The 13,739-nt window shown below is 36.5% G+C and overlaps 1 protein-coding gene across 28 annotated transcripts in view; it reads right to left on the bottom strand.

The window, feature by feature from the left end:
- The window catches only part of EHBP1 (EH domain binding protein 1), a 387,904-nt gene that overhangs the window by 277,439 nt on the left and 96,726 nt on the right, over window positions 1-13,739 (bottom strand). For all 28 annotated transcript variants that reach the window (XM_055241558.1, XM_055241565.2, XM_055241553.2 and 25 more), the window contains one exon: window positions 8,288-8,383. In XM_055241558.1, the coding sequence (XP_055097533.1) occupies window positions 8,288-8,383 (96 nt within the window). The remainder of the gene's footprint in view (window positions 1-8,287; window positions 8,384-13,739) is intronic.

Consider the following 13,739-nt stretch of genomic DNA (forward strand, 5'->3'; position numbering starts at 1 on the left):
ATGTTCCAGCAAAAAGCATGATCTCATTCCTTTTTATGGTCGCATAGTATTCCACTGTATACATATACAATATTTTATTTAGTCTGTCACTGATGGGCATTTAGGTTGATTCCATGTCTTTGCTACTGTGAATAGTGCTGCAATGAATTTACACATGCATTTTCTTCACGGCAGAATGATTTATAGTCCTCTGGGTATATACCCAGTAATGGGATTGCTGGGTTGAATGGTCCTTCTGCCATTAGCTCTTTGAGGAATTGCCATACTGCTTTTCACAAAGGTTGAACTAATTTACATTCCTACTACCAGTGTATAAGTGTTCCCTTTTCTCCACAACCTTGCCAGCATGTTATTTTTTGACTTTTTAATAATAGCCACTCTGACTGGTGTGAGATGCTATCTTGTGATTTTGATTTGCATTCCTCTAATGATCACTGATGTTGAACTTTTTTTCATATGCTTGTTGGCTACATGTATGTTTTTTGAAATCTGCCTGTTCTTGTCCATTGCCCACTTTTTAATGGGGTTGTTTTGTTTTTTTCTTGTAAATTTAAGTTCCTTAGAGATGCTGGATATTAGACCTTTGTCAGATGAACAGTTTGCAAATATTTTCTCCCATTCTGTAGGCTGTCTGTTTACTCTGTTGATAGTTTCTTTTGCTGTGCAGAAGCTCTTGTTTAATTAGATCTCATTTGTCAACTTTTGCTTTTGTTGTAATTGCTTTTGGTGGCTTTGTCATGAAGTCTTTGCCAGTTCCTATGTTCAGGAAGGTATTGCCTATGTTGCCCTTCAGGGTTTCTATAGTTTTGAGTTTTACATTTAAGTCTTCAATTCATCTTGAGTTGATTTTTGTATATGGTGTAAGAAAGGGGTTCAGCTTCAGTCTTCTGCATATGGCTAGCCAGTTATTCCAGCACTATTTATTGAATAGGGAGTCTTTTCCTCATTGCTTGTTTTTGTCAGCTTTGTCAAAGATCAGATAGTTGCAGGTGTGTGACCTTGTTTCTGGGCTCTCTATTCTGTTCCATTAGTCTACATGCCTGTTTTGTTTTGTTTTGTTTTGTTTTGTTTTTTACCAGTACCATGCTGTTTCGGTTATTATAGCCCTGCAGTATAGTTTGGAGTCAGGTAGCATGATGCTTCCAGTTTTGTTCTTTTGGCTTAGGATTGCCTTGGCTATTCAGACTTTTTGGTTTCATATGAATTTTTAAAAGGTTTTTTCGAGTTCTGTGAAGAATGTCATTGGTAGTTTGATAGGAATAGCATGGAATCTGTAAATTGCTTTGGGCAGTATGGCATTTTAATGATATTTGTTTTGCCTATCCATAAGCACTGGAATGTTTCTCCACTTGTTTGTGTCATCTCTGATTTCTTTGAGCAGTGTTTTGTAGTTTTCATTATAGAGGTCTTTCACCTCCCTGGTTAGCTGTATTCCTAGGTATTTTATTAATTTTGTGGCTGTTGTAAATGGGATTGTGTTCCTCATTTGGCTCTCGGCTTGGCTTTTGTTGGTGTATAGGAATGTTAGTGATTTTTACACATTGATTTTGTATACTAAAACTTTGCTGAAGTTATTTATCAGCTGCAGGAGCTTTTGGGCTGAGACTGTGGGGTTTTTTAGATTAGGATCATGTCATCTACAAACAGGGATAAACTGACTTCCTCTCTTCCTATTTGGATGCCCTTTCTTTCTTTCTCTTGCCTGACTGCTCTGGCCAGGACTTCCAATACTAAGTTAAATAGGAGTGGTGAGAAAGGGCATCCTTGTCTTGTGCCGGTTTTCAAAGGGAATGCTTCCAGCTTTTGCCCGCTCGATATGATGTTGGCTGTGGGTTTGTCATCGATAGCTATTATTTTGATATATGTTCCTTCAATACCTAGTTTTGAGAGTATTTAACACAAAGGGATGTTGAATTTTATCAAAAGCCTTTTCTACATCTATTGAGATAATCATGTGGTTTTTATCTTTAGTTCTATTTATGTAATGAATCACATTTATTGACTGGCGTTATGTTGAATCAACTTTGCATCCTGAGGACTAAGCCGACTTGATCGTGGTAGATTAGCTTTTTGATGTGCTGCTAGTATCAGTTTGCCAGTATTTTACTGAGGATTCTTGCATCGATGTTCATCAAGGATATTGGCCTGAAGTTTTCTTTTGTTGTGTCTCTGCCAGGTTTTGTTATTAGGATGATGTTGACCTCATAGAATGAGTTGGGAAGGAGTTTCTCCTTCTCGATTTTTTAGAATAGTTTTGGTAGGAACAGTACCAGCTATTCTTTGTATATCTGGTAGAATTCGGCTGTGAACTCATCTGGTCCTGGGCTTTTTTTGGTTGGTAGGCTATTTATTACTGATTCAATTTTGAAGCTCATTATTGGTCCCTTTCTGGGAATCAATTTCTTCCTGGTTCACTCTTGGGAGGGTATATGTGTCCAGGAATGTATCCATCTCTTCTAGGTTTTCTAGTTTGTGGGCAAAGAGGTGTTCATAGTAGTTTCTGATGGTTATTTTCATTTCTCTGAGGTCAGTGGTAACAGCCTCTTCATCATTTCTAATTGTGTTTATTTGGCTCTTCTCTCTTTTCTTATTAGTCTAGCTAGCAGCCTATCAATCTTAATTTTTTCAAAAAACCAACTTCTGAATTTATTGATCTTTTGAATGGGTTTTCATTTTCTATTTCCTTCAGTTCAGCTCTGATTTTGGTTACTGCTTGTCTTCTGCCAGCTTTGGAGTTGATTTGTCCTTGCTTCTCTAATTCTTTCAGTTGTGATGTTAGGTTGTTAATTTGAGATTTTTCTAACTCTTGATATGGGTATTTAGTGCTTTGAATTTCCCTCTTAACACTGCCTTAGCTGTGTCCCAGTGATTCTGGTCTGTTGTATCGTTGTTCTCATTAGTTTCAAATAACTTCTTGTTATCTGCCTTAATTTCATTATTTACCCCAAAGTAATTCCAGAGCATGATGTTTAATTTCCATGTAAATGCATGGTTTTGAGTGATTTTCCTAGTCTTGACTTTTTTTTTTTTTTTGACAGAGTCTTGCTCTGCTGTCCAGGCTGCAGTGCAGGGGTGTGATCTTGGTTCACTGCAACCTCCACCTCCTAGGCTCAAGCGATCCTCCCACCTCAACCTCCTGAGTAGCTGGGACTACAGGCACACACCACTGTGCCCAGCAAATCTTTTGTATTTTCAAAAGAGACAGGGTTTTGCCATGTTGCCCAGGCTGGTCTTGAACTCCTGAGCTCAAATGATCTCCATGCCTCAACCTCCCACAGTGCTGGGATTACAGGAGTGAGCCACTGCACCTGGTCCGTTTTTTTGTATTTTTTGTAGAGATGGGGTTTCACCATGTTGCCCAGGCTTGTCTTGAAGTCCTTGGCTCAAGCGATCCACCCACCTCAGCCTCCCAAAGTGTTGGGATTACAGACATGACCCACTGTGCCTGGTCATACCCTACTTTTATAATACTTCCATAATTTATCTAAATTATAATCATTATTTAATATTAAGAAATCCTCTATTTTATTTTTGTTGATGCATATCACTATCTTCCATCACTAAATCTACCTGATCAGAGACAGATAAACCAGTAAACAGACTATTAAGAAGCAGCTTATTAAGATATTAAATGCTAACATAAAGCCCTGCCTTCATTTTTATACCTGTATGTATTTTAAACTAAAAGTATCACTAGAGGCAAAGTTTTCTTCAGTGCAGAGGTTAAACAGCTGGAATTTCAAAGCACTAAAAGGGACTTGACAATCTAGACAAAATGGCAAATCAGCAGGGCTACTGATGCCCTTCCTCTTACCTCTCCCTCATTAATCCCAGAAACACCTAGAAACCTGAGAAAGGGTAATGATGGATCCTACAACCAAATGTAGCCTTTCTTTTTTTTTTTTTTTTTTTTTTTAAATGAAGCACACTTTTGCAAGCATTTATTTGAGAAATATTTATTGGGCACTTAGTATATAAGGGATTGTAGAGATGTTACATGGATTCAAAGACAGTTGTCCTTGCCTTCAAAGACAAATGCAGTAGTTCTAAATCCAACTAAATGTATGATGAATGAAATAAATGATTTTACCAGAGATTAGAAAATGACACATTACTTCTTACAAGAATGAACAAGAAAAACTTCATGAGAGAGAAAACATCTGGGCTGGGTGGGATTATATAAGATTTCCACAGATTTTAGAGTAAGTAAAGGCAAAAGGCAACAAAGTATAAGAAACAGAGAGAAAAGTTGTGGGGTCACATTACATGCCCATTTAACTTACTCAAGTTCACTCCATGTATCAGAGGTGAGGTAGGAATGGAGGTATCAGGAGAATGAGAGACTATCTCAATAAAGCATGCTTTTGGCTCAACATTGCACTCTAAGATTGAGCATACACGGATGGGAGATGGACTCTGATATTGCCCTACTGTGTCTCTCAGGTTCCATGTTTCTTACAGAGAAACATCTTATTTATGATTGATTCCACTTTGGTCTACTAATGATCTTCTATTTCTATTGCCATAGTTGAGATCGTACCTAGGCTATTTCAAGATGAACGTGACGGCAGCATTCTCTCAGTCTCTCTGATCTCCATTCAATCTTGTACACAGATTAATTTTCCCAAACCACAGTTCTGACCATATCAGTACCAACTCAGATTTCTTTAACAACCCCTACAACTTATGAGATAAATTCCAAACTCCTTAGTTACTTCTTATGTATATTTACTCATTTTCTAGTATAATAGCATGGCAGCTGGCTGAGTTTGAGCTGTATTGAAGCAACTATTTTTATGAGTAAATTCACATAGGTAGGATAAAAACCTGCCAAAATAAGCTTCTTTGGTGGTGGTGAACAGGGAAAGGGTAGAAAGAAAAGGGAAATGGAAAAAATATACTTAATATTTGTTTCCTCAGCTGGCTCTGCCAATAAACTGGTTTTAAGGAGAAAAAGAATTGTAAATAAAGGTTGAAAGAGCTTTTCCATGATGCACTTAGGGCACAGAGAGTATTACTTTAGAAACCAAGTAATACAGTGTGGTGCAATGCAGGGGAGACATCATACCATTCTCCCTGCCTATCCCTCCCCTCTCATTTTGTATTTTGAGGAATGCAGCACAGCTCCAGCATAGCTAGTATCAAAATAATAATATAAAATATTTACTGAGCACTCACCATGTCCCAGTTCTTGTGCTAAGTGTTTTAATCATCATAGCAACCTGTGAGGTAGGTACTATCTTCACTCCCATTTAACAGAGCAGAAAAATGAAACCTAAGAGATGCAGCTTCCCACAGTGCACAACTAGTGTTTAAGCTATGTTGCTGTTCCAAGTCTGTCTGACTTTTACCCACTTTGTTGATTCAGTGTAGGCACTGTGCCCCCAGGATCTAGAAAAGTACCTGGCACATAGCAAGGCTCTCAAGAATACTGGATTAATGAAGTAATGAATATATATCTTATAAATTAATAAATATTTAACAGCACCATATACATATGACATACATTAACTCTTAAAGCAATGAAATATGTTTTAAAGCACAGATAATGTATTATCCCTAAAATAATTTTTACCAAAGAATAATTTTAATGAGACCAAGAGGCACATCTTATAGGGCCAAGTCAGTAAAATGATGTAAAATAAGCAGCAATGATGTTCATTTCCAAGGCACTTAAAAATGGTATCTCTACATAATTAACTATATTACTGACCAGACAAAAACATTTGTAATGAGAATTGCTTCTAGCGTAATTCAATTAAGCCTTTTTTTATATCCTACTCTCCCTCTACTGTCTCCTTTCTTAGCACTGCACTAAAGAGAAAAATTAAAAATAGCTTGAAGAGCCATTGTCCTTCTCAAAATCCTAAAAGTCTTTTTAAAAAAAAATTTACTGGAAACAGCTATTTTCAATTTAACTCAAATATCAAAAGCAGGCTAAAGAAATTAATTTTTGGTTAAATCACAGAAAAATTAAACATATTGATAACTTTCTTAAAAATCACCTCCTCTATGAGCATACCTCTGTGTATGCTACTCACTAAGGGCAAAAAGGGTTCAGAGCAGTCCTCTCCTATTTGCAAATTTCAAGATTAAGTGAATTATGAGATTTAATACAAGTTTTAAAAAGAGGAAATATGAAATTTTTCACTTGAATATTTTAAGTGTTGTTCAAAAACAAGATCCAAAAATTACCATGAACAAATGAAAAGTTGTTCCATTTTGCTCTGTTTTACTTTTCTGCTTATCTATAAGAATTCAGGGAGGATGGAAGGAGTCAGGAAGATGAAAGTATCCACTGAAAATACTCATTTAAATATTGAAAATGGTCTCAAGGTTGCCTCAATAGCACAATTGTGTAGAAACGTTTAATACAGCAGACTGAGAGGGAGGGGTGTTTGGGCTTTTTTCTACATACTAACCCTCCAAATCTAAAAATTCAGTGATAAGGATATGCTGAACATTCTCATCAGTACTTGAAAACCTCACTTATCTAAGCAACACATTTCAACAGCCACTTCCAACTCAGAATCACTGTCAATGCACATCCTTTCCCAAAACACAAGGCGAAGGCTATTTTTCAGCTCTATTCTAGCCCCTCATTCTCTATCACCATTTTATTAAAATGTTGTATAACTATGTCCATCCATTTGCTTTGCCAATACAGACTAAAACAAAACAAGAAATTACTTAAAAGTCTTCCTCAAGTATGTCAGAGATCCTACTGCAGTGATCAATATTCACAACTCTTTTTATTACAGAGTAGGCAGTACACTGTAGAGGAATGAACAGGGCTAAATCACAGTCTATTTGGACAAGTTACATTCCTCTCTAGTCTCAGTTTCCTTATCAGTAAAGTGAGAATCATTATAAAACCTTAGAGTTGCTGTGAAAGTTAAATGAACTAATAATGCATATAAAGATTCTTCTGACACCAGAGATATTGCTCTTAATTACCAAGACTAGTATATCATTCCAGTAGGACAAAAATGGATAGGAGGGACTTAATAACTGGCTCTTCGGACAGCTGGTTAAAAGGGCAACAGAGTGGTTCTGACTATCCTAAAAAAAAAGAATAGCAGTTACTGCCTCATTCCTATTTCTCCCTGAATAAATCAAGAATGGTATACATCTGACAAGGACAATCAAGTAATGCTATAAATCAGTAACAGTAATATCAAAACTACAAAATATATATAATGTGCTAAGAATCATTAATAAAATATATACATAATACAGAACATTTAAAATTAGTATTCCATTTATGGGCTAGTACATTAATATTCATATTGTTTTGTTCTATTGAACTCTGCAGTACTTTCTGAATAAACAAATTAATATATTGTTCCACAAAATCAAAAGCACTATTTACACAATGATGTCATACTCTAAGCCATATCATTTGGCTCTACTTTAATTTCATGTCCTAAAATATTTAGCGGATTTTCACAAATTTCTGTTACTAAATTATGCTTAATGAGATGACTTCTCCCCTGCTATATACGACGATAAAAGTAGCCTCAACGCAATTTACAAAGAAGAAATAAAACATTCGTTTTCTAACTCCACCACCTTCCAAAAGGCTAAAACTGGGACACACTGAGACATACCTGTCCCCAACTTTTTTTGATGTGGGAAAGGAGTTGGTTAGGAAAGTAAATATTCTGGTGCTTAATTACCATATGTAGGGGCTACTTTATAATGTTTCAAGACATATGGAAGACTTCCAAGAGAAAATACATATGAAATAGGCAAGGGGGTATATGAACAACTATGTTTTTAGATCTGCACTTTGAATTTACAACCAGCATTTTGCCTTTAAGCAGCAACACTTATAAATACTAATACCAATAAAATATTTATCAAATATCAATTTAAAACATATCTTGTTATATTAACATTAATAAGATATTTATCATATACTAATTTTAAAGCATCCTTTTATCAAACAAGGCTAACAAAATGAAGGTCAAGACTCAGAATTCCACACTCCTCTGCTTTCCACAGGGAAGGCATTTTATAGTTTTCTGTGGGTAGAGTGTAGGAAGTGGTAAAAGAACTATGTCAGCTGATCTGAATTGTAACAAGTTCAAAAAGATCCCTGACTTTATAAACCATGAAATATTGTGATTCCTTTGCATTGTTATAAATTGCTATGTCCCTAAAAATAATGCACAGTAGGTACCAGACTGGACACAAATGTATAGAACAATGAACACTGAAATATTCTGTCATTTGGTACCCTGGTTATATAATAAATTCTATAGCCTATAAAAATGGAACTTACCTTAAAAAGTGTTACAGTGATTTCAATGTTTTCAGGAACAGGCCACACAACAACACCACGATAGGGATTTTTTATTCCAGGTTGCCAGCTGTGTGCCTACCAGAATAAAAATGATACCTTCAATATGAAGTACATGAAATGCAATGTTAGTAATTTACCAGAATAAAATGATACCTTCAATATGAAGTATGGGAAATGCAATGTTAGTAATTTACAATGGTATATTGACCCTATGTAGTATCCCTGAAACAAAAATGATTAATCAAATAAAACTTTTCAAGCATTAAGCTTGGGCCAAGATAGTTATATCATATGACAACTACACATTACTATCTGTAAACAAATCTTCATCCCCTCATACACACAGAAGAACATGCAAAAATGATAAAAACCTGATGTCTCATGTTTTCAAAAGCTACTGTTTAAAGTATTTTATTAGAAGAGATATTTTAAAAATTATTTTTGTGGACTAGGAACTTTAAGACAAATTCATACTTTAAAAGAAAAAACTAACTGTATAACTTTGCATTTAAGTTCATTTCCCACTAAACTGTAATGTTTATTTGGGGCAGATAAAGAACAGCATCAGTTTCTCCAGTACTAATTATAGGTATTTTTTTCCTTGTAAATCTTGATTATCAAGGTTCCCTAAGGAATCTCCACACTCCAAAATTTGGGGGTAGCCACCATAGTTCTTCCTTTGTGGCACTTCTAGTCAAAGTTGAGCTAATGGAAAATGGCATGCCAAGACGTCTCAACTCAACTAAGTCTTCACCTCTATTGGCTACAGGACTGTCCATGGACATGCTATGAAAATTATAATAAAAGCTAACACTTATAGAGTACTTTCTATGTGCCGGTCCATGTCTTAAGAATTTACTTATGTTAAACTCATTTAATCTACATAAGAAATTTATGATGCTCTTCTATTATTCATTCATTCATTCACTCATTTGCTCAATTGATACTATCTGCCAAGCACTGTTCTAGGCCCTGGAGGAGTGAAAAACAATCTGCCTTGGGGGAGTTTACAATACAGTAGGAAGAGAACACAAACAAAACAATTAAGCAAAATATATAATATGTTAGGTAGAGGTAAGTGGTATAGTGAAAAAAAAAGTAGGGAAGAAGAATTGGGGATAAGAAAAGGTAATATTTTTCAATAGGGTGCTTAGAGAAGACTTCACTGAGATGACACTTGAGAGAAGGCCAAAAAAAAGGTAAAGGAATCAGACATGTAAATGCATGAAAAGAGGTATCTAGGGAGAAAAAACAGCAACTGGAAAGGTGCTGAGGCTCTTATATAATAAAGAGGGCAATGTGGCTGGAACAGAGTAGTCAAGAGGATAGCAGTAAGACACAAGGTGAGAAAAATAAAGGAGGGTCCAATCATATAAGGTCCCGGTAGGTCACTGCAAAGATATTGACTTATATTTTGAGTGAAATGGGAAGTCACTGGAGGGTTTCAAGAAGACGAATGACAATCTAAGTTATGTTTCAACAGGCTCATATTGGCTAATGTTTTGAGAACAGGCTCCAAACATAAGAGAGAAACAGGGAGATTAATTAAAAAGCTACCGCAATAATCCAAGGGAGATGTGATGGTTACTTGGCTTGGGGTGGTAGAAAAGTGGTACAAAGTGGCCAGATTCTGGGTATCTTTTTATATTTTCTAGGTAGAGTGCTGCCTCATTATAAGAGACAAAGAAAGTAGCCAAGGCTGATTCTAAGGCTTCTACCTTTTAGAAGAAAGGAATTGCTATTAACAGATAGGAGGCAAGACTACAGAAAGGACAGATTTGGGAAATAAGTTCAGAAGCTCCGTTTCACACATATTAAATATGAGTTGCCTCTTAGATATTCAAGGGTGGATGTTCAAATAAGCAGCTGGACTACGTGTCTGGGGCTGCAAATTTGGGAACTGTCAGCATACAGGTAATATTTAAAGTTTAAGAATACAGATAATACCAAGGGAGTGAGTACACATAAAAAATACAAAGGTCCAAAGACTAAGTCTCGGAGAAAAACATTAAACAGGTCAAGAAAATGAAGAAGCCAGCAAAGGCCCATCAGTTGAAGCAAAAGAGTGGCATCCTGAAAGTCTAGTGATAAGAGTGTTTCAAGGAGAAGAGAACAATCACCTGTGCCAAATGTTGATGACAAGTCAAATAGGATGAGGCCTGAAAAATGGTCACTGGGTTTAACAAAGCAGAAGCCATTAATAAGGCCAGGTCCAGTGGCTGATGCCTGGAATCCCAGCTACTTGGGAGGCTGAGGTGGGAGGATAGCTTGAGAAGGCATTAATAACTTTACAAGAGCAGTTTCAGTAAAGTGATGAGAACAAAGACCTGACTGGAATGAATTTAAGAAAGAATGGGAAGAAAGAAATTGAAGAGAGCAAATATACTCAACTCCTCTGGGGTGTTTTGCTGAAAGGAAAAGAAACAGGTTGGCGCTAGTGGAGAAAATCGTGGCAGAAGAGAATTTTAAGAAGAGAAAAATATTTTGTGCTGATGGGAAATATTCAGTTGAGAGGGAAAATCTAACGATGCAGAAGACAGAAGGGAGAATTGCTAATGTCCTTAACAGTATACAATGAGACAGACTGATCCTTCCTGGCAGCACAGACCATTCTTCCATAATAATAGAAAACAAAGTTACAGTATATGAGTGCAGATCCAAGTCAGGCAGCAGATTTAACAGATTGAAAAACTGAGGGACAAACTTGCCCAAGATCACACAGAAAGTAAGTAGCAGAATTTGATTTGAACCTGGGCCAAGGAACCAAGAAGGGATCAAGATTAGGTAAACTTAGGTCCACGCAAATCTTATCACATCTTACTAGTTAAAATGCCAGCAGAAGATACAGGTTTAACAGTGTACACCAAATCCAACTTATGAATTGTCAATAATTCTCCCTCTATTCTCTTTCTATTGCCACCCTATCACAAAACTTCAGGTACAGAGATGGAAACAGAGGCTCATCACGAGACTTAGCATACCATAGTGAAAGGTACAGAACAGAGTTTTCTTGATTAAAACACATCTCTCCAGAGATTTCTCTAGTCCCCTGACTATTTCCATGTCTGTTGATAGCCCTAAAACAAAAACTCCATAAACAATCTCCATTTTGAAAAGTAAATTTCTGTGCACCCTAGATAATCAATCAAAACTCCACTCTACATACTTAATTCTGAAAACTTATAACAACCTTAACTCTTATGGTTAATCAAGCTGTTTTTCTGGTCTCTTCAAGCTTCCCATGATTAAATTTTCATAGTTGCCTCATGCAATAAAAATGTTAGAAAAAGAGTGTAATCACTGAATCTTTCTAATCATCCCCAGCAGAAAAGACAAGGCTACTTATTAAATTCTCAATGAAAAATACCCATCAGAGATTTTTAGACCTGAAGATATCCTTAGATCTAATTCAGATCTGGATAAGGAAATTGAAGCAAGCAAAGAGTAAATGGTTTGCATGAACTCATACTAGCAACCAGGAGGACAGCCCATACTCCGTGACTCACCAAACCCATATCATGCCCTGCTCTATCTCTGATTTGCATGGTAGTCAAGAAAATAGTCTTCTATCCCTTAGGACTTAATATTTCTGTGTATGACACAGTGATCAAAAGTGGGAAAAGCAAGGAATACGGAAACCGTCTAACAAGTGGGCAGAGTTAGGAGATGATAGTTTCAGATAATTTCCTCAGGTATCCTAAAGCTTGGTCCTCCAAATCCTCAGTCCTGGATCAGGGAATAGTAATTAGACTGCTGAAAAAAGAAAAATACAATCTGCTTAACAAACTAAAATCTTTTTATTATGATTAATAAAAGGAGACATAAGTATGCTAGCTCCTAAGTTGCTAGTACACTGCTACTTTCTTATCATTCTATCTAGGAACTCTCTCCCAGCAAAAAGGTCTAACCAAGTTCTGGCTTTCTGATATTCCTTCTGGGGCTGTACAACCTGGCTGAGTTAAGACACTATAATAGTATCAATTAGTCTAGCTAAATAGCTGACAATGAGTACAGTCAGGGCCAGCTTTCTATTGTTTAGCTAATTATTATTTACAGTTGGCCTTGAACAACACAGGTATGAACTGCACAGTTCCACTTATATGCAGATTTTTTTCAACCAAATGCAGACCAAAATCAGTGTGCACAAGATGCAAAACCTGCATATGTGGAGGGCTGACTTTTCATACATGCAAGTTCCACAGGGCCATCTTCAGGACTTTATGTGCAGATTTCAGTATACACGGGGGTCCTGGAACCAATCCCCCATATATACCTAGGGACAACTGTACTAGTAGAAAGCAGAGGATCAGTAAGTTTCACCAGAGAAGAAACCAAGGACATTCAAAGTGGAAAATGTGACCAAAAAAAAAAAAATAGTGTTACTGTTTTCTAAGAATTTACTACAACTTTTACCTCAAACAGTGGTAATCTGAACCTAGAAAAAGCATGACAAGTTTAATACAGGTAACTAGAAAGAGTTATGGTAATAAACATCTAATTGTACTAACCCACAGACACACTAATTTAGGTTTTTAAGAGGCTGATATAGGAAAAAGCACACCACTGGCTGGGCACGGTGGCTCATGCCTATAATTCCAGCACTTTGAGAGGCTGAGGCAGGTGATCACTTGAGGTCAGGAGTTTGAGACCAGTCTGGCCAACATGGTGAAACCTTGTCTCTACTGAAAATACAAAAATTAGCCGGGCATGGTAGTGGGCGTCTGTAATCCCAGCTACTTGAGAGGCTGAGGCAGGAGAATCGCTTGAACCACGGAGGTGGAGGCTGCAGTGAGCCAAGATCACGCCACTGCACTCCAGCCTAGATGACAGAGCGAGACTCCATCTCAAAAAAAAACAAAAGAAAAAGCACACCATATGGGCAAACATCAGCACTATGAGAACCCTGATCAGTTTTCATTCTGAATAACAGAAAGGATTTCCCTATAAAATAAGTAGGCACAGGAACACAAGTACAGCCATTTGGCTCCTTAGTATAGTTAGGAAACGCAGATTATTTAATCATTTGCCAATATCCTAGTACAGCTAATGGCAGAAAAAATTAGGATACATTATCCTGGTCCCCTTCTACAATTTTCCTCACATTTCAAGTCACATCAAAGATCCTTTGACATCTGCCAAAAACCGACTTGGAAAAAGGCAACACTTCTCAACTTTGGGTGACTCTATAAAATGTCTCATTCGCTAATTATTTCATGTGATATTCTTACCTAAAAAACGTGTACCTAGTACGGAAATAAGTACAGAGTTAGCAATCATTCGTTATTTCTGATTCCTGTAAAATTGAAATATTTCAGTGAAAATTTACAATTGCCATATAGTTTTTAAACTGACAATTTTCAATTTTTAAAACTGCATATATCCACGTAAGATGTCATATATAAAGTCATCTTAGAGTTGTCAACATGACTGT

The sequence above is a fragment of the Symphalangus syndactylus genome, chromosome 14 (genome assembly GCF_028878055.3).
Source record: "Symphalangus syndactylus isolate Jambi chromosome 14, NHGRI_mSymSyn1-v2.1_pri, whole genome shotgun sequence".
Lineage (NCBI taxonomy): Eukaryota > Metazoa > Chordata > Mammalia > Primates > Hylobatidae > Symphalangus > Symphalangus syndactylus.